General features: G+C 33.4%; 1 protein-coding gene across 3 annotated transcripts in view; it reads right to left on the reverse strand.

Annotated features, from left to right (window-relative positions):
- Positions 1 to 22,577, reverse strand: part of ABCA3 (ATP binding cassette subfamily A member 3) — a 110,026-nt gene that overhangs the window by 42,673 nt on the left and 44,776 nt on the right. For all 3 annotated transcript variants that reach the window (XM_031945869.1, XM_031945870.1, XM_031945871.1), the window contains 6 exons: positions 21,015 to 21,131; positions 18,793 to 18,913; positions 14,106 to 14,279; positions 3,418 to 3,599; positions 2,827 to 2,970; positions 858 to 987 (listed from right to left, as the gene is read on the reverse strand). In XM_031945869.1, the coding sequence (XP_031801729.1) occupies positions 858 to 987; positions 2,827 to 2,970; positions 3,418 to 3,599; positions 14,106 to 14,279; positions 18,793 to 18,913; positions 21,015 to 21,131 (868 nt within the window). The remainder of the gene's footprint in view (positions 1 to 857; positions 988 to 2,826; positions 2,971 to 3,417; positions 3,600 to 14,105; positions 14,280 to 18,792; positions 18,914 to 21,014; positions 21,132 to 22,577) is intronic.

Here is a 22,577-nt window from a genome sequence, read left to right on the forward strand (position 1 = left end):
AAGTATGTATTGTCTGGTGTACTGTCTTACCTAACACTGATAAACAGAAACAAACAGAATCATGTAGTTCATTTTGGTTTCATGCCATAATTTCTTTAGACTTGTTTTTGCTTCTATTTTTTCTGCTGTTTTATAAGATGATACTGCTTATAACCTACTATCCTGTAGTGTTTTATACATTTGCATTCAAAATTGATGATGCCCTTGGCTACCATCTCCATTTTGTAAGAAGATCAAATGTTTGTTGAGTGAAGTGATTTCTAGGCTCTTTTGGCCTCTTCCTTAGGGCTCAACTTTTCTAGGAAATGTTGATCATCAATTTAATCTTTTAATCTTTCATTTATCATCATTTAATCTTTGTCTTTTTATATTTTTACTTTTCCACATTAGCACTCTTATTTATACAGCTGAAGTTGAAACTCTTGCAACTGTTCAAGTGTCTCTCATCTTTAACTTTAAAATCTGATGTTGAATTTGAACTGATTTTGATGACTTCCAAATCAATAATGGTCTGACTCTATAAATATTTATATATAATAATATATATAAATTTGTACTTATTTTTGTTTTTGTATTTGTGCCTTATCTCCTTATTTTATGATAAGCTTCATAAGAATAGGGATCTTTTCTCACTTAAATTTGGTATCTCTTCCATTGTCTAACCTTGGTGTTCTGCATATAGTTATGTATTTAATAAATGTTTGTTAAATGAATAACAATGAAAAATACTGAAAAAGAAACAACTCAATCTAGGTAGGAAAGGAAAGGTCTGGTGCTAACAAACATCTTTAGATTCAAGAAACATGAAGGGTTGTCCAGAATTATTCCCCTTGACCCTCAGCTGGGCTGATCCTGACCTGTGAGGATGGACAAGGTAGTGGTCTTCCCTGCTCCATTATGTCCTAGGAGAACAGTGATCTGCCCCTCGTACATATTCAGAGTCAGGTCTCTTATTGCTTCTTTTCTTTTATTCCTCACCATAAACATCTGTGGAAAAGGTAAAGAAAGTAAATTTACATAAAACTCAAGGACTTGTGAAGGGGTTTACAGTAAGTTAAACATTAACCAATAGCTACTAGTTGTAAATTCAATATTTTTTTCTCCTTTGTTAGTATCTACCTCATTTAAAAATTAATCTCTGAACTGTAATAAAATTCTGGTCCAATAACCAACCTCAGAGAGAAGGAAGAGATGTTAAACTGGATAAGAGTCTAGGGGAGTGTGAGTGTTTGTTTCCATTCCCTTAATCTGTTTAACATTTTTATCTATGCCTTTGATGAAGATAGAGATGGAATACTTATGAGAATCTGAAGCTGACATAAAAACTTGGAGGAAAATTATATCAGATAATAAAGCTAAGATCTAAAGATAATCTGATAGGTTGGACCATGATGAAACTTAAAAGGGACAAAGAGACCTACACAGGATAAAAAAAATCAACTGCACATGTACAGGACAGGTGCAAATTGCTATACCACTAATAATTTCTTCTCAGAAGCAGTGAGGAGAGGGACAAAAGTTGAGTCATTTATCTAAAAGCAAACCAAAACCCCAGGCTAATCTAAAGTTAAAAGTCTTTGATCTCTTCAAAAGTATTTCTTTAAGTGGCAGTCTCCTGTTATCCCAAGCAAAAATCTAATGTGCATCATTGAATGCATTAACTGAAGTCTGTTATTCAAAATGACAGAAATGACAGTCCAACTCTATTCTTTCCTGGACAAACAACAGCTAGAGTACTGAGTCCAGTTTTGACTGCCATATTTTAGGAAGATCAGTGAAAAACTGGAGTATTTCCAGAAGTGGCCAAGGCGTTAAAAGGATTCAAAACTATACTTCAAAAGGATTGGTTGAAGAACTTTCAATGTTTAATTTAGGAAGTGATTTGATTATGGTGTTTAAATATTTGAAGGGCTCCCATGTGGACAAAGGATTAGATTTATTCTGCGTGGTCCAATAAAATGGAATTCAATTCATTAAGTGGAAGTTATTGAGAGGCAGAGTTCAGCTTGATAGGAAGAAAAACTTTTTACCATTTTAGATTTGTATAGAAATGGATTATGTTGCCTCAGGAGAGAGAAATCTTTCACTAATGGTCTTAAAGAAAAGGTTGGATTACACTTTTTTGAGATATTACAGAAGATATTTATACTCCAAGTTCAGCTAGATAACCTGTAGGATCCCTTTTAATGTTGAATGATTAGTAATAACAAACCAGAAGAGAAGGTTCAAAAAGACAGATATTTTTACTTCCTAGTATAAAAGAGTATTAAAGTTTCATAGGAAACTAATTTGGAAATGTTTTATACATAAGAAATTATATGCCCTAGTTCTTCCAATGCAAAGCCCATGTTTCTAAGGAAGGAGAAAAATGAGGATGAAGAATCAAAGGACTCTGACAGATAAAACAGAACCAGTGCCAATTCTGTTTGACAAATATTCCTCTCCTTCAAGGCTATGAATCTCTAGAACCATGCTGCAAACCTTCCCAGAGGGAATTAAGGTCAAATTCTTTTCACCAATCCATTGTACTTGCAGGTTTTAGCATCAAATGAGACAAAGAAATGAAAGCTTTTGAAAAGACAGAAATCAATCTTCGCATACAAACTGACATAGCTACTTCCAGGACAGAGTCTCAAGTTCAATTTTACTTCTCAAAGACAAAATTCTACATAATTCCTCATTACAGTCTCCATAAAACTTATTACATTTCTGGAAAACTGAGAGAAATGTGTTTGTAATTGGGTGAAGAAATAATGATTTCTTGGAAGACATACTCCTTCAACTATACATTGATAAAAACTTTTGGTCTTAACAATTACAGAGTACCTTGGACAGATGCTTGATCTTTATTCCAGCTACTAAATCTTCAGGTTCAGCCTCAATGTACTCAGTTTTTAGAACTTTTTCAGGATCATCCTCTTCCTCCTCTTTTCCCATCATAGATCTTTGATTCCCACACCAATAGGAAGGCTAAGAAAGAAATCAAAACTAGATCTTCAAGATAGTCAGTCAATTAGTGACAATAATGTCAAATTTTATTGAGATCAGAAAAAATTCAGTCAATGTAACAATATGAACTTTGAAGCAAAATAATCTTGAATTTGGCAATCTATTTAAGAAAATCAAACTTTACTCGACAGTGTTATTATTGGTCAAACAACACGGAACAATATAAAGCAACTCTAAATAAAGTCAAGACCAAAATCATAAAATAGGAAGGATTTCTATTAAATTCTATTGTAGCCAGATTTCTTTCTCTAGACTATCCCTTAGTAAATAATAAAGCAGAAGGAAAAGAGATAGCTATTTCCGATTCTTCTATGATCATGATTGTGGCCTAAGTAAGTAGTGGAAGAAATAAGTTGGTTAGGAGTAGTTTCTATCTCCAAAAGATCAAACAGTAACATCAGAACTCACCATCAAGAAAAAATACCAGGGCTGGGGCATACCATATTCTCCTGGAAAGACAGCTTCCACATACCAGGTCACCAAACCATAGAAAGCAGAATCAAATAGCAGCATTATCAGCACATGCCCAAAAGTGAAGTTATCATCAACATTAACAGATTTCATGAGGTATTTCCATTGAATTCCCATTCCTGAAGCACAAAAGGGAAGACGATTATAATTACAGATAGAATAAAACTGAATCAGAGTTGTCCTGAAGCTTCATGATGTCAAAAGAGTAGTCACAAGACTGAAAAAATATGTAAGCCTATTATCTTCCATGTTACTATGAATCATTTACTTCATGAAGCATACAGTAATATTTTTTCTTGCTTTAGTTTCTATTTTCAATTCAATTTTATTTTATAGTATTGTATTGCCTACCTTGAATTCTCCCTCATTCACTTCCCCTACCCCACCCATCAAAAAAAGCAAAAAGAATAAAAAACAAAACCCAAACCCTAATTTAGAATTATGTAAACCAACCAAAACAAATACCCAAATTAGTCATGTCAAAAAATAGCACCTTTTATCACAAGCCCTTTGGATTGTGATCAATAAAAGTTCTTGACTTTTAGAGTTAAATGTCTTTGTAATATCATTGTTTTTGGTCTAGTTCTGTTAACTCTGCATTGTTCATCTAAATCCTCTCAGATTTTTCTGAAACCATCTCCTTCATCATTTCTTATAGAACAGAAATATTTTGTCACATATATATTATAACTTGTTCAGCTATTCTCCAACTGATGAGTAGTCCCTCAGTTTACAATTCTTTGCCATCATGAAAACAACTGCCATAAATTTTTTGTGGAAATATTCTTTTTCTTTGCTCAGAAAGACTAGCTCAAGTTTACAGACCCACCAATAGTGTATGCATTAATGTAACTTTTTTTTTCCAACAGCTCTTCCAGCAATATTAACCTATTATTTTTGCCATTCTGAGGGATGTGAGGTGGTACCTCAAGAGTTCTTTTAATTTAAATTTCTCTAATTATAGTGATTTAGAGAATTTTTTTCACATGGCTATTGATAACTTGGATTTATATTCTACCATAAAGTTACTTTAGTCTTTAATATGAGTTTGCTTTGAAATTATCAGGATCAACCTAAGCTCATTAATTGGCAATATCATCTTTACATTAGTTTTATAGTATGTGTATGTGCCCTTTTTGGATATGGTATTAAAGATCAATGCTTGGTCAAAATGCATTTCAGTGAATTCTTCAGGAACTCTTTTCTACTTTCCCTGTCTACATTTACTCCACTTCATTACATTATGAAATTACTATTTGGATGTTCCTAATAATGAACCCAATAGAAATTTTCATGGTATATTAGAATCAATCTTTGGACATAAAGTGCTCAGCTATCTATGGTGAATGAATACTTTGAAGATTACACTTGTGCTAACTTTAAAAAAAGTCAAGACAAAATTTGAAAAAAATTAGATTAATTCTTATTTACAATTGATTTGCATGGAAATGACATGAATTTTAGTGTTATTGTATCATTATAAATACAATAGCCTATGAAACAGAGAGGCAGGGACACAAGAGTGTCCAATGTATGACTATGAGTAACCAAGTGCTGCAATGGTTCTCAAAAGGTATGCCATGGATACCATATTTCAACCTGTATGCTATTAATTATTATTATTTTTTTTAGTGTATATACTTTATTTATTGATTTATTTTTAGATAACAGCTTTTTATATTTAAAATATAGGCAAAGATAGTTTTCAACACTCAACAATACCCTTGCAAAAACTTGTGTTCCAAATTTTTCTCCCTCCCTTCTCCCCCTTCTCCTCTATAGAGTGAATATATGCTATTAATTATATAGAATTGATACTTGAAATCATGGGTACATGCATGAATCTCCCAAGCTTCATAAAGTACACTATGCATTATTTCTAACAGCAAAGAATCATAATGTGAAGGGGGCAAAAAACAAAAAAGAAAATTACTATGTTATTGATTCCAGAAAAAAAGATGAAGAAAGAAGAAAAAGCATCACCAAAGAGTACTTTGTTCCTCTGATCTACAATGGACAATAGCCACAAGGGATAACTTTTGGAAACTACAATTAGGAACTGTTCAACTGTAGTCCTCAAAGTATATAATTCATCAACAAAAGGTTTTTAATTTTTGATTACAGATGACAAATTGTCCAAATGTATACTGTCCTAATATACATAGTACATATATTTATTTAAGACAAAGTTAATCAGGTGTAGAACATTTCAGATGAGAGAAACACCACTGGAAAGAGGTCTTCGCAGTTCGAAGATTAAAGACCAAATGACTTCCTGACTTGCCTGAAGTACAGATCTGGAATTGCTATGTGGACTGATTAAGAAGGAAGGTAAAGTCTGTTCATAAGTTTTATCTTTGCTTTTTGAAAGAATGTGGTAGAAGTAATGGATTATAATTTATGTTTTGATTATCTGTTGGTATGTGCCTGTGAATCTTTTGTACTTTGGGCATTTCCTCTGTGATAGAGTAATTGAGTGACTGTTGTATACCTGATATCTACACTTTGTGCAATTAATGTCTTCCTTGCGGGGACTCTATTAATTCTTTTGGGAGAGAATCTAGACACAAAACATGCCTAGGTTTTAAGAGATTTATTATTATTATTGTTATTGGCTATTTTATATACATTTAATATAATTGCCCTAAAAACTGAATATCACATTCCCATCCCCTTTATTCAAATACAATTGGACTTAGCTCTGAGTCAAGGCAAGCTAATGCTCAAACTTCAGAGTAAACCTATATTGTTAATTAATATAGTGCCTGGCACAGAGTAAATAAATGCTTAATAAATCTGTTGATCAAATGAAGATCAGCCTCTTTCTACCTGGTTCAGGTCAATAAAGAAAGCACTAAGTGCTATCAACACAAATTGTTTCTTAATTCCAGGGTAAAAGCTATATTTCAAAAAAGTATTTCATTGACTCCAGCAGAGGATAAATTTCTTTGTTATACCTTTTTCAACTGGATTCAGCAAACATTTATTAAGTACCTAACCTATGCATAATACTATTTAAAGTGCTGGAAGAGAGACAAAATTTATATTAAATCCCATCCTTGCCATGAAAACCTTTAATGATCTGGTTTCACTTAACTAGGCAAGACAGTTGGCCAAGTTATTTATGGAAGTGAAGGATTAACACAAAACTAAGGATCACTAAACTCCCACTCTTTTTGTAACTAAAAACCTGCCAGCGTGGGTTTCTTTTTAAGCAATGGAAAAAAAAAGTCAAACTATTATGAAAAATGTTTAAGCCAAGTATAAGTTGGTTTCACTTTAAGGAAGATTGTTTCCTGAATAGTTTGTGTGGCAAGTGAACACAGCTATATTAATGCATTTCCTCTCCCCAAAGCTTAATTTTGTTGTTCATCAGTTTCCTCTCCTAACTTAAGGTTAGGCTTGGAAATTAAATGGAATTGATAAGAGTTCTTTAAGATGATGTTTTTTGGGTTGGGCTAGATTAACTTTTTTTCTTCTTTTCTCATTTTTATGTTGGCCATTTTGTTGTCTTTAGATTATCCCTCTCAACTTACTATATATACTTTCTGTATGCCTATAAACATATTCAGATTTCCCTCCATTTCTTTCTTTCTTTTTTTTCCCTGAGGCATTTGGGGTTAAATGAATTGCCCAGAGTCACACAGCTAGGAAATATTAAGTGTCTGAGGTCAGGTCCTCCTGACTTCAGGGCTGGTGCTCTATCCAGTGCACCACCTAGATGCCCCCTAAAAGACTATTTTCTAGTTATTAAATCCAATAACTTCTTTGCTTGAATTCTGCTTGAATTTTCTGCAGACTAACCTAAATACTGTTGACCAATTCTTATTGGATACTACTTTCCTTGGCTGCAAAGAAAGCATTTTTTTGGGTTCTTTTTCCTAATCTAAAACTTCACGGATCATCTTTCCCTCCAAACTGGTTTGTCCCTCTTAAGTCCTCTGTCACTATTAAGAGTAACACCATTATCCTGGTCATCCAGACTGTCAACTCGGGTATCACCCTCTATTCCTGATTCTTTCTCATCCCTACTCCCCCACATCCTATCCAAGCATTTGTCAAGTCTTATAATTTACATCTTTGTACCACATCTCACATATATCCCTTTTACTCTGACACTGCAACCACCCTAGTACAAAACCTGGACTACTGTAATGGCCTGCTGGTTAGTCTCAGTGCTTCAAGTTTTTTTTTGTTTTTGTTTTTTTTTGCATCCATTTTGCATTCACTTCAGATTCTGAAATGCATATATGACTATGCTTTTCTCAAACACCACCTTCTCCCCAGATCGCATGGTTTCCTAATGCCTTCGGGATGAAACATTCTGTTTGGCTTTAAAGCCCTTCATAACTTGGCCCCTTTCTATCTTTCCAGTCCTTGCACCTTACACTTCCTCCACTCACTCTGCAATCCAGAAACATCAGACTCCCAATTTCAGTTGTTTTCACTGGATGCACGCCTTGCCTGATATTCTCTCCTGTCTCCTAACTTCCTTCAAGTCTCAGCTTAAGTCCCATTGTCTGCAAGAAGCCTTTCCTCCTCCAAGACTGGCACAGAGAAGATACTTAATAAACGCTAACTGAATGAATGATCCTTTTCAAGTCTTCTTTGCTTGCATCTTGTTCATGTGTTTTGTTCTCCAAAGCTCATCTTAGGCTCTCTTTCTCCCCTCCTCCTACAATTTCTTTCTTGACAAATAAATTAATTTCCATGGCTATGATCTCTATAAAGATAACTTTCAAATCTGTCTTCTAGCCCTGATTTCTTGTGAACTTTGGCTTCACAAATTCAAATACTCATACAGGATGTCTCTACCTAAATGTCCACTATGTGATAAGAGAATTTCTTGCTCAACTTTATTACTGATATTTATTTAAAATCAGCAGGTCTGTTTGAGTATAATAAACTGCTTTCCCTACACCTCTATTTCATTGATTACTCTGATTGGTAATAGTAGCTATAAGTCAGGTTATTTTTGTCACAACTAGAATTTCAAATATGACATATCCCAAAATGAGTTTATCATTTTGCTCTTTAAACTTGCTTCTCCTCCTTGGATATCATTATTTTTTAATATGGTAGAATTTTCTCCACCAAGTCCAAAATCTTTAACTCTTTCATTTTCTTCACTTTTCATAACCATATAGTTACTAAGTACTGCCAATTATATTTCCGCAGCTTCTCTCACATCTGTTTTCCCATTTCCACTGTAATCAAGCCAAAATAACAGTATAGTGATTTGGTTGCTTGGAATGGGAATGAAGATGGTGGGCAATTTTCTACTCTAGTTTTAGTCTGGTCTTGCTCCCAAGGTGATTTGCATATTATCTCAAGAATAAAAGAAGTTAAATGTAAAATTTTTACCTAAGTTCTACTTTGCTCCTTTTCACTTTTTATGAAGTGAAATTCTCAGCATGCTTATAGATTTCTCCAAGGGTATTTATATGAGTTAAAAATACTTTTTTGACCATAACTCAAGTTAAAATTTTTTACTTAAGCATTTTACTAACAGGCTGCATGGGTGGCTCTAGAAGGGACCTGAAATCATAAAAGAGAAAAATACTACTTGGAACTATGATGGTTTAAAAGATCTGACAAAGCCCTTTATGGAAAAGATGATACACAACAAGTAAAGGCCAGAAGATGGCCACAGAGAGCATTTAGCAGAGCTACCAGGTTGCAGCCCAATGATATCACCCAGGACAATTTCCAAGGGATTTTTAAAGGAAGTAAGCCACAGTGTTGGAGGCAGAAGTGTTCCAGAAAGGTGGCTGCTTTAGAAATATGAATTGTCCAGGCTATCCCCCTCCTTACAAGTTCACCAGTTACTCATATAATTTCTTTTGTCATATGCTTATATAAAGGTATTTTACTTTGAATTAACTAATTTGCTAGATTAAGAAATGTGCCCCTATGCCAAGATAAAGTCAAAATGGTTATTATTTAGATATAAGGGATAATACTATAAGCAAATCAGAATAGTCTACCTGTTGGTTCTATGGAGAAGGGAAGAATTTATGGCCAAAGACGAACTAGAAAACATTATGAAATACAAAATGGATTATTTTAATAATATGAAATTAAACAGTTTTTGCACAAACAAAGCCAGTACAGCCAAGATCAGAAGGGAAGCAGAAATCTGGGAAAAAATTTTTAAGCCAGTGTTTCTGATAAAGGCCTCATTTCTCAAATATAGAGAGAACTGACTCAAATTTATAACAATACAAGTCATTCCTTAACTGATAAATGGTTGAAGAATATGAATAGACAATTTTAGATGAAGAAATTAAAGTCATTTCTAGTCACATGAAAAAATGCTCTTAATCACTATTAATTAGAAAAATGCAAATTAAAATAAATCTGAGGTACCATCTCAGACTTCTCAGATTGACTAAGATGAAAAGATAATGATAAAAGTTGGAGGGAATGTGGGAAAACTGAAACACTAATGCATTATTGGTGGATCTGTGAAATAATCCATTCATTCTGGAGAGAAATTTGGAATTATTCTCAAAGGATATATAAACTATGCATGCCCTTTGATCCAGCAGAGTCTCTGGGTCTATATCCCAATGAAATAATAAAAAAGGGAAAAGACCTATAGATGCAAAAATGCTTATAGCAGCTCTTTTTGTAGTGTCAAGGAACTGAAAATTGAGTGGATGGATGCCCATCAGTTGGGGAATGGCTAAGTTATGGTATATGATGATAATGGAGTATTATTGTTCTACAAGAAATGATAAGTAAACTGATTCCAGAAAAGTCTGGAAAGACCTATGTTCACGTGAACTAAGCTGAGTGAAGTGAGCAGAGTCAAGGAAAACATTGTACACAATAACAACAAGATTATGAGATGATGAACTTGGCTCTTCTCAACAATGTGGGGATTCAAGGCAATTCCAATCACTTGGGATAGAAAATGCCAATTGTATCCAAAGACAGAACTGCGGAGGCTGAATGTAGTTCGAAGCATACTATTTTCACTTTTTTGTTTGTATTCTTTCTTGTAGTTTTTTTGGTCTGATTTTTCTTGCACATCATCATAAAATTGAAAATATGTTTATAAGGATTGTATATATATAACCTTGTTGTCTTGGAATGAAGGGAGGTAAGGGAGAAAAATTTAGAACACAAAGTCTTATAAATATGAATATTGAAAACTATCTTTATATATATTTTGAAAAATAAAATACTATTGGAAAAAAAAGAAATATATCATTATACAATTATAGGCTGTGACTTTGGTGGATGCTGGCCTCCAATGGGTCTTGAACCTGGGGTACCAATTAGACAGGTCCTATGTGATGCATTTGTGGTGTACTTTTACTATCTACCTAGATAGCTATCTACTTGCCTTGCTCTAATATATACTTTATACTGTTATTTGAATAATCTTCCTTATGCATAGTCCCATTTCTCATTGCCCAGCCAGAAACCTTCAAAAGTTCCCTAATTTCTACCAAGAAAAGTTCAACTACCCTTGGCAGCTTTCAAAACTACTGCACAATACAAAGAAATTGGAGTGTTATCTTCCTCCTTCCCATTTCCCCTGTTTTTTCTCCCTACTTCCATGCATTTATTCGTTAGTTTCAGCTATTGTAATGGCACTTGTTGCCTGATGTATTACTAAATTATTCTTTTAAGCTCAAATCAAATGTTACTTCCTCTGAAAAGATAGTTGGTCTATATCTAACCCTCTTCTCTATATTTATATATTCAGTACTACTGTTTGCCATTGCAGAATATTAGATAGAACTTAAAAATAATAGCTCATAAATGACTGAATAAAATAATTCTACAATGTTATAAGTAACATAAAGCATGCAAAGAAATTTGTAAAGTTTTATAAATGGTGCAATTTGTTGAAAACAGAGCCAGAAAACAATCTACACTTATTTAAAATGGAAAAAAATGTATATATGGATATAGAATGGACAAAAACAATGAAAAGGAAGAATTACTAGGGAAATACTGTATACTGAAATTAATTTTAAAGTGTAAATTTTATGATTACTACAGAAATGTTGTAAACAGAAATTAATTTTAAGTGTAAATAAAACATAGTAATTATGTTTAATTAGTTTAGTTTTTTTTAAAAGTCAAGACTATGATAAAAACACTTCTCAGCATCCAGTAGAGTGCCAGGCCTGAAGTCAGGAAAATATGAGTTTGCACCTAGTTTAAGACATTTACCGAACTATGTGACCTCTGACAAGCCACTTTATCTGTTTGATACCTTATCTGCAAAATGGGGATCATAATAGCACCTATCTCTCAGTATTGTTATGGGGATCAAATGAGATTAATAATTATAAAGTGCCTGACACTGTTCTAAATGTTATATAAATGTTAGTTATAATAATAATAATTATTATTACTAAATTTGATTAAAACCTATAAGCAAAGTGTTAGAAGAGACATTAGGAATTATTGGTGCAATGCCTTCATTCATGGATGAGAGAGGGGTTATGATTTATTTAAAGACAAATAATGAGATAGGCAACAGCAGAGCCAGGATAAAATCCAGGCTAATAGAAACATAGGATTGTATATAGGTCAAGAACTAGAAGTAATTTCAGAAACCATCTAATCTAAATTTCTCATTTTATAGAAAAGGAAACCAAGGCCAAGAAGAATTAAATAATTGGCCCAAGATCATAAATGTCAGAGGCAAGATCTGTTTGTTGTTTTTGTCTTTTTTAATGTTTTAATATTTTTATTTTCCAGGACTTATATGTGCAATAATATTTGTAGCAGTCCTTTTTGTAATGGCAAGGAATGGAAACGGAGAGGATACTCGTCAGTTGGAGAATGGCTGAATAAGTTATGGAATATTATCGTTCTGTAAGAAATGACCAGCAGGATGATTTCAGAAAGGCCTGGAGAGACTTACATGAACTGATGCTAAATGAAATGAGCAGAACCTGGAGATCATTATACACTTGAACAACAATACTATATGATGATCAATTCTGATGGACATGGCTCTCTTTCAACAATGAGATGATTCAAACCAGTTCCATTTGTTCAGTGATGAAGAGAACCAGCTACACCCAGAGAGAGAACTGTGGGAAATGAGTGTAGACTACAACATAGCATTTCCACTCCTTCTGTAATTATCTGCTTACATTACATTTTTCTTCTCAGGTTATTTTCACCTTATTTCTAAATCTGATTTTTCTTGTGCAGCAAGAAAACTGTATAAATATGTATACATATATTGTAATTAACATATAGTTTAACATATTTACCATGTATTGGACTACCTGCCATCTAGAGGAGGGGGTGGGGGAAAGGAGGGGAAAAGTTGGAACAGAAGATTTTGTAAGGATCAATGCTGAAAAATTACCCATGCATATGTCTTGTAAATAAAAAGCTATAATAATAAAATAAAATAAAATAAAATAAAAAAAGAAACAATTAGCAGGATGATTTCAGAGAAGCCTGGAGAGACTTACATGAACTGATGCTAAGTGAAATGAGCAGAATTAAGAGAACCTTTTTACACAGTAACAAGATTATGTGGTGATCAACTGTGATGGACTTGGCTTTTTTCAAAAACGAGGTGATTCAAGACAATTTCAATACATTTGTGATGGAAAGAGCTATCCATATCCAGGGAGAGAACTATGGAGACTGCATAATATTTTTATCTTTTGTTGTTACTATTTGCTTGTTTTTTTCTTGCTTGTGTTTTTTTTTTGCCCTTTTGATCTAATTTTTCTTGGGCAACATGAAGAATATGGAAATATGTTTAGAAGAATTGCACATGTTTAACCTAAATTGGATTACTTGCTGTCTAGAGGACAGGGGAGAGGGAGAAGAAGGGAGAAAAAATTGGAATACAAGATTTTGCACAGATAAATGTTTAAAACTACCTTTGTATGTATTTGGAAAAATAAAAAGCTGTTAATATTTTTATTTTCCTCAGTTACATATAAAGCCATTTTTTACATTTGTTTTGAAACTTTGAGCTCCCTTCCTCTCCATCCTCCCCCCACACTGAGAAGGCCCATGTGAAGTTGTGCAAAACATTTACATAAAAATCATGTTGTAAAAGAAAACATAGATCTCTATCCTTCCCCAAAATAATTCTTAAGAAAAAAAATAATAAAAAGAAAAGTATGCTTCAGTCTGTATTGAGACACAATCAATTCTCTTTCTATGGGTATGGATAGCATTTTTCATCATAAGTCCTTCAGAGTAGTCTTGGTTCACTGAGAATAGTAAAGTCATTCACACCTGATCATTCCACAACATACTTTGTTCATAGTATATTTTACTTCAGAGGCAAGATGTGAACCTAGAACCTATGACTCCAGAGTTCTTTCTATTGTGCCCACTTTTTGCAGGGGGCTCTCCCTTGAAGGATATTTGTTGGACAACATTGTAAAGCAGGAGGCTTTGAGAACCACTCAAATGGCACTCTTAGGGGGAACTTTTACATATTGCAGTTGTGAAGGGTCACTCACACTTTATTAAATATGTTTATCCTAAGTAGCAACAAATAAAAATTAGTTGAATGAGATTAATTCATGTTGGAAACTTCATACTATCACTGTCTGCCATTGGTCTAAATGGTACCGAAAATAGCAAAGGCAGCAGTTACAAAAGAAAATATTCACCTTTTGCTTCAAACTTGCCGATGAGCTGGGCCCCCAATGCCATTGCAACATTTGAGAAGAGACAGGAAGATAACTTCTGGTTGAGGGTCATCCAGTTATATCGAGGACCAATGAAGAAGTAAGGAATATATGTAAAGAAATAGAGAAAACCTCCTATGGCAGCTGCCAAATTGGCTGCAAATGGGGAAAGAAAGAGAAAGAAATTAAGCAATGTTACAAGAACAGAAATACAAATACTTCAAAATAACAAGAGCTCTGTACATCTATCAAGGTTTTTAGAAAGAATCCAATCTTTCACTTAAGAAGTAAACTGAACCTTTTTTGGAAGTTAATCTCCTATAATTCAATAATCAAGAAAATTTATAACACAAAAAAGAAGGAAAGCATTTCTGTTTAAGAGAGTTGTTTCATGATCTCTTGTTGATTAAATTAAACACATATTACTTATAAGAAGATCATACTGGCAAATTTCCATCTTACCTTGGACAATACTTAGAAATCTTATTCACCTCTCAAAGTCTCTTTATAGCATATTCCCCACAGGAAATCTTTCCTCTCCAGTCCTCAATTATTTTCCTCCTCTCCTCTCTTGCTTAAGCCTCACTACATGTAACATCCTATTTCACAAAAAAGGTTAAGACCACCTCCTATGAGCTCCCTAGTATTCCATAAGTTTTGCATCTATAGAAATATTTTCTTCTTTCTTTCTACTCTGAAGTAGAGAATATATATAAAGAGACTATGCCAATATGATCCTTCCTTCTGCTGTCAAATTTCTTGAATGAGTGCTCTAGACTGATGTCTTCATTTCTTGACTACAAATTTTTTAATAAATTCCTTACAAATGGACTTCTATGGCCTCAACTTTATTCAAGTAACTTAAAAACTTTATTCAAATAATTTAAAGGCAACCACCTGAAAGACAAATTAAATTTATTCCACTTGTCACCAAATGGTAGAACTAGGAAAATGAGTGAAAAACTAAAAGAAATAAATTTAGGCTTGTTTTAAGGAAATATTTCCTACTAATTAGAGCTAATTCAAAATGAAAAGGGCTGCCTTAGAATGGCAATGTCAAGATTTTTTAGGTGGGGAGCTTTATTTAAATGTACAGAAAACATAATTCTAGATAGGTGGGTAGGAGCAATATTTCAATATCTCATCCTGGGTAGGTTAGGGTAGGGTTTTTTCCTTGCCCTAAAAATATTGAACCATTTTCCAGATTTAATTGGCTAAATGGAGGAAGACTTGGGCTGCTGTTACAGCTTCTTGTTTGTACTCTAGGGAGCCAGGACAAGTTTGGAGCTCTTCCTTTAGGTTTAGGACAAAAGATCAGCTGTATGACCAACAGAGTCACAGAAAAACTGTATTCAACTGAATCAATTGTATCTTCAATGAATATATACTTTAATAGGAAGTTTTTAAGAATGAAATTCTCAAGACAGAAAGAAAAACTATTCTGATTAGGAGGGGAAAAAAGTTATCTTAAGGGATCTAATGGCTGTTAAACTCACCAACCAAATTTTTAAGTCATGTACTAAACTGGAATGGATTAGATACACAATATTCAGAAGCAAACATAGTAATATTATGTTTGAAAAACTTAAAGGATGAACTATTAAGCTAAATTTGTTATTCTGTCATTATTTCACAGAAACAGATCTCTCACCATACCACCTATCAAATTGGAAAAGATAACAAAAAAGAAAAATAAAAATTTTTGGAATGGCCATGGGAAGACATATCCTGATGCACTACTGGTAAAATCTGGGCTAGCCATTCTGGAAAGCAATCTGGAAGTGTGTCCCCAGTCATTAAACTCGGCATCCTCACTTGTCTCAGAGATGCTCATATACAAAAATATTCATAGTAGGTTTTTTTTTTTTTGGTTTTAGCAAAGAAGTGGAAACAAGGCGGGAGAGTGCCCATTACTTGAACAATAGATGAACAAATTAGGGTATGTGTATATAATGAAATATTATTGTACCACAAAAAATGATAAGAGGGATAGTTTCAGAGAAAGCTGGCAAAATCTGTATTGAACAGATGTAGAATGAAGTGAGAACATAAAGTATTAAAAATACTATAAAAGATAAAATAATATCATTTATTTTTACTTGAAATTAAAGATTTCATTAAAAACTGAATACTCAATATACATAAAAGCAATTCAGTTTTCATAGTGATTTTATATATTTTAATTTCAATACATAAGATGTCAACATTTTTCCAGTTACTGCTCTCAGTCCTGCTCTCAGGACTCTCAGAAGAATTTTTAAAAGATCATTTTAATGATATGAAGTTGCAAACTTTTTCAACATACAAAATCAACATAGCTTATATAAAGAAGGAAACTGCCAATTGAAAAAAAAATCTCTTTAAGAATCTGATGTCCAATATATAAAGGGAATTATTACAAATATATGAGATCAAGAGTTAATCCCCAAAACACCAATGGTCAAATTATATGAACAACTCATAAAAGAATAGCAAACTATTAATAGCAAAATGAACAACTACTCTGGATCCCTCATGATAAGAGAAATGTAAATCCAAACAATTCAGAGGTTTCACCTCACACCCATAAATCTGGTAAAAATGAAAACAGATAGAAATAGTCAATTCTGGATTAGTTGTAATATGATAGGCTGTGAATTGGTTCAACTATTCTGGAAAGCAATTTGAAGTTATAAAAAAGATTAAAATGTTCATACTCTTTGATCCAGAGATCCCTATGCTAAATACCCCAAGCAGGTCAAAGAAAGACAGGTTCCATATACAGTAACATTTTTGTTGTAATGAATTGGAAACAAAATAGGTACCCGTCAACTGAGGAATGGCGACATAAACTATTGTACTTAAATGCAATGGAATATTACTGTGCCATAAGAAACAATAGTACATATAAAGAATTCAGAGAAATTTGGGAAGACAAATTACTATTGCAAGATGAAGTGTGCAGACAGGAAAATAATGCACAATAACCTCAAAAATGTAAACAGAAGGAATAAGAAAACAATGCTGAATATTGTGTGATGTCATAACAGCCAAGTTAATCTTTACAAGAAGAATTGAGAAAATGTACCTCCCTCCTTTCACAAGAGGACCATGGATATGGAAAGTTCTATGTGATATTTAACTCAGGTGATGCTAGTTTTGCTAGATTGTTTTTTTCTTTTGCTTTCTTAATTTTTATTATAAAGGAAGACTCACTGTGTAGTGAAAGTGGGAAGGATTATATCTGAGAGAAGAACATATAAAAACAAAAGATCCATTTTTAAAAAAAGAACAATTGCATCAACTTGACCTCATTTCCTTTCACAGTGTTATCAGACTAACAGATTAAGAAAGCATTGTGGATAATGCTTTTTCTAAATTTTAACCTAAGCATTTGACAAATTCCCATGGAAAATATATAAAGATGTTGGCTAGATGACTGCATAAATAAAGTATATTTGGAACTGGATGAATAGCCCAATACAATGAAATTCATTAATGGTTTGATGTTGACATGGAAACAAGGCTCCAGTGGACTGCCCCCCAGAGATTATGTGCTTGATTCCATGCTGCTTCAAAGGTTTATAAATGAATCAGATAAAGGCATAAATGGACTGGTGAATAACAAGGATCCATAAAGCTCCTGACAGGCTAGATTGTTGAACTAAATCTAAAAAGATGAATTTTAAATAAATGCAGATATATAACTGGTCTTAAACATGGGCTTGAAAAAAAAATACACCATATAATCTACCCAGTATAAAATATGGCTTGAGAACAGTTTGACTGAAAAATCTGAGGAGGATTAGTGCAAACTTCAATGTGTCAGAAATATGCTATAGTAGCCAAGAATAGGCTGCATTATGAATAATGAAGTGATGGTTACACTGAATTATGGTTTGGTTAATTAATAAATTAATAAGTATTTATGAAGGCATTAGGTTGGGGATAGAAATAAAAAAGGAATGAAACAATCCCACTCCCAAGGAGTTTACATTCTATCACATGCTGAATACCACCTTTTAGAAAGGACACTGATAAGCTGGAGACTAGGCCAAGAATGGCAATTACAATAGAAACCATTTGAATTTATACTCTTAAGAGTTGGTTCAAAGAGCTATGGATGCTTAGTCTGAAGAGGAGAAGCCACAGAAGGATGTGAGAGATTTCAGGTATCTGAAGACCTGTAATGTACAAAGGGAATTAACCCCAAAGGGTAAAATTAGCAATAATGGGTAGAAGTTGAAGAGAAGCAAATTTAAACTTCTTTTAAGGGGAAAAAAAAGCTAATCATTGGACTCTACTTCATTGGAGGTCCTCAATAAAAGTTTAAATCACTGCTTGTTGGGTATGGTATAGAAATGATTTTTCTTCAGTTATGGGGTACTGAATTCCATGATCCTATAAATAAATTAACTTCAAATTCCTTTTTTGTTTTCAATCTATGATCCTATGATCAAGAGAATATGATTATTTTTCTTCAACTTTTGAGATGTTATCATTCATAACCATATATGAATGAAAATTTTGCTCTGGAAGAACTGAATGATCCTTGACCATCTCAGCTTTTTGTATATGAATACCTCAAGTCATAGGGATTCTGTAGAGAAGGGGACCCTCACAAACTCATTTCCACCATATCTATGGGACATACGACTTTGATGGATTAGGGTTACCAGACTCATTTTACCTTTATTGAAGAAGGTGCTGACCATAAAACTGAAGGAGATGGAAGAAATGGCAAAACACGTCAGAAAGACAAACACCAAAGATGGGTCACTGTTGGTGATCACAGCAATGTCCTCTTCTATCTATAAAACATTCATTATACCTATTTAGTCATATAAGCAGCAGTATACCAATTTTATATAATCAAAATTCTCTATTTTCCCTTTTATGATCCCTTCTGTATCTTCTTTAGTTAGTTCTCTCCCTAGCCACAGGTGTAAAGGAACCCATCCCTTTATTCTCCTGAAATTTTTTTGTGTTGTGAATTTTTATATTTAGACCATGTATTTATTTGTAGCTTGTTGTGTTATAGAGTATACATTGATGGTTGTTGGTGTGTATCTAATTCCTACCAAATTGATTTCCAGTTTTCCTAAAAGTTTTTGTCAAATAAAGAGTTCCTGGGCTTATCCTAAGATATAGCTTAATTCAATACTACACTATTGTGTCTGATTGTTTGGGGGGTCTTTCCTCTTTTTTAAGCAGGACTAAATAGTTCTGATGATCTCTGTTTTATAGTATGATTTGAGATCAGGTATTAATAGCCTCTCATTCATTCCTACTTTCTTTTTACCACTTCATTACCTTTTCCCCTTCAGATGAATTTTGTTATTTCTTTGTCTCATTCTATGAAGCAGAACTTGCTAGTTTGATTGGCAAGACATCAAATCTAGAAATTAATTTAGGTATATCACCAATTTTATCTATGGTCCAACCATGGACAATTAATATCTTTCCAAGTATCTAAGTTTTTCTTTATTCCTTTATAGATTATTTTATAGTGATAGTTATCATGTTGGTGGTTTAGGTTCCAGTTATTTTCTGTATTTTGCAGTCATTCTGAATGCAATTTTTTTTCTGTTACCTCCTGCTGGGTTTTGATAGCATTATGAAAAAATATTGATGATTTTATGAGTTTTATTTTATATTCTATTACTTTAATGAAGCTACTCATCGTCTTAAAGAACTTTTTTGGTTCTGTTACTAAAATTCCAGTCATATGTATAAATAATGAAAAAAGGAGATAGGATAGAAAGCATAACATATCATTTAACATTACAGTACCATTATTACAACTAATTTCTACTTAAGTAATTGTTTCCTGAGAGACATAACAAATAATATAAATAAATGTTGTTTATTCAACATCTACTATGTCCTAGGCCCTGTGTCAGGTGCTGAAGATACAATACAATAGTGAGGAAGTTTCTCAAGAAACTTCACCTCAAAAAGCTTACAGTCTATAAGGGGGAGAAACATTCATAGATAAATACAAGATATACATAAAATATATAATGATTGCAGTGGGAAGAGGGAAGGGATAAACCATTGTTAAAATTAAGAAAGGCCTCTTGAAGTAAGTGGTATCGGAGTTAAGTCTTGAAAGGAACTGGTGGTTCCAAGAGGCAGGTGTAAGTACAGAGGGTACTTTAGGCAGAGATAAGGTACAGAAGAGGGGAAATGTCCTTAGGGTAAGACTAAGTAGTCTTATCTGGGGGAACATAGCATGCATGAGGTAGAATCATGCATAATCAGATCAGAAAGACAGGCTGGTACTAGCTGTGAGGGCTTTTAATGACAAGGAACCTCTAAAACTTCTTGGACAGAGGTCAGAACACACGGCAGCTTTGTGTGGAAGGTGGATTAGAAAGGGTACAGACTACATGAGGTAAGGTTAAGAGGCTATTACTTTGAGAATAATGGTTCAGGAGAATTCTCATGATATCCTATAAGGAGAAGCTAGCTACTAGTTACTAAAAAAATCTCCTTAAAAAGGAAAAGAAAAAATAAGACCAAAAGGTTTGAACATGTCACAGGAAAATTTTATAAACAGGAATTTATCAAAACTCTATTATATATTTTTAAAAGGTTATTGTAATAATCCAGGCAAAAAATGATGAGGGTGTGTACTGGGATAGTTCTATATAAGTAGAGATAAGGGACAGATGCAAAAGATGTTGAGAAGGTAGAATTTAAAAAAGACTTGTCCACTAATTTGATATTAGGGATGAATGAGTGTGAAGAGTCAAGGAGGACTTTTAGAATGCAACCCTGAGTGACTGGAAGAATTATGACATATATATATATTTTCAGTCAACTATCCCCTTTATCACCACTGGGTCCAAATGAAATTTTCCTCCCAATAAGCAGATTCAAAAAAATTGGAGAAAACCAAATACTTGCCTTGACACAGAAAAGCACAGTCATAAAAAAGACAGTGAAAAGTAGGAGTAAGAAGAATGTAAGGAACCAAGCACTCCAGTGAAGCCAATTGCTGAGTCCCATGATGCGCATGTACTCCTGTGAAGGATGACAAAGAAACCAAACATTACACTCTGCTATTTGGTTAATATGGAAAATGCTTCCTTTAATCCTAAGGAAGACTAAGATGAAGGTCTCTATCATGCTTCTTTCTATCTTTTGTTTTAGCTGGGCAATTAGAGTTAAATGACTTGCTCAGGATCATACAGCTGGTAAGTGTCAAGTGTCTAAGGCTGGATTTGAATCCAGGTTTTCCTGGTTTGAGGGTCTGTGCTCTAATCATTGTGACACTTAGCTGCCCTGGTGCTTCTTTATATTTAAAATCTAGAATGGGGGGGAGGAAGAGGCAATTTTATTTTAATGTTTATATGTAATTATATCTGCAATTAGGAGAGAAAAAGAAAAATGAAGACTATTAATGGCTATATGACTTTTAAGAATACAGGTAGGTTTACCTCTTTTTAAAATTTTAATTTTTTTATTAAAGCTTTTTAATTTTCAAAACCTATATTTAGATAATTTTCAACATTCACCTTTGCAAAACCTTGTGTTCCAAAATTTTTTTCCTCCCTCCCTCCACCCCCTTCCCTGGTTGGCAAGTAATCCAATACATGTTAAACATATGCAATTCTTCTATACATATTTCCACAATTATCACACTGCACAAGAAAAATCAGATCAAAAAGGCAAAAAATGAGAAAGATAAAAAATGTAAGTAAACAACAAAAAAGTGTAAATATTATGTTGTGAACCACACTCAGTTCTCACAGTCCTCCCTCTGGGTGCAGATGGCTCTCTTCATCACAAGACCATTGGAATTGGCCTGAATCACCTCAGAACTGAAAAGATACACATCCATCAGAATTGATAATCACATAATCTTGTTGCTGTGTATAATGTTCTCTTGGTTCTACTCACTTCCTTTAGCTAAATCATCCTGCTGATCATTTCTTATAGAACAATAATATTCCATATAACATTCATATGGTAGGTTCACCTCTTAAAGTAATTCACTTTTTTAAAATAGGAAAAAAAAACCCTCCAAAATCAAGGACATTATATAATGATTTAGTACTTTTTGCTTCTTAAAGATTTTAACATCTGCCATTTTATTTCGCTCTGTAAAACAGAGCATGGATCATATAAATTTAATAGAAAACAGAAGCACAGAGAAGTGTGTGTGTGTGTGTGTGTGTGTGTGTGTGTGTGTGTAAAAACTGGTGCTTCTTGAGGAAACATTTGATGTACACAAAAAATTCTGAAAACTTTTCTATCAGGCCATGCTATGAAATGTGAATTTCCCCAAATGAGCATATTCTTGTCATTTCAAGCATAGAAAGGGAATGTCTGGGGTTTCCACCATATCTCAAACCACAGAGCAGTAAAGAAACAGGAAGTAGATTTATGGAATCGAAAGAATCAGAAGGTAGCTTAGGGGTCGTATAATTTAACCTTTTACTCGGTGTAAGAAGCCTCTCTACTATC

The sequence above is a fragment of the Sarcophilus harrisii genome, chromosome 1 (genome assembly GCF_902635505.1).
Source record: "Sarcophilus harrisii chromosome 1, mSarHar1.11, whole genome shotgun sequence".
NCBI classification, from domain to species: Eukaryota; Metazoa; Chordata; class Mammalia; order Dasyuromorphia; family Dasyuridae; genus Sarcophilus; species Sarcophilus harrisii.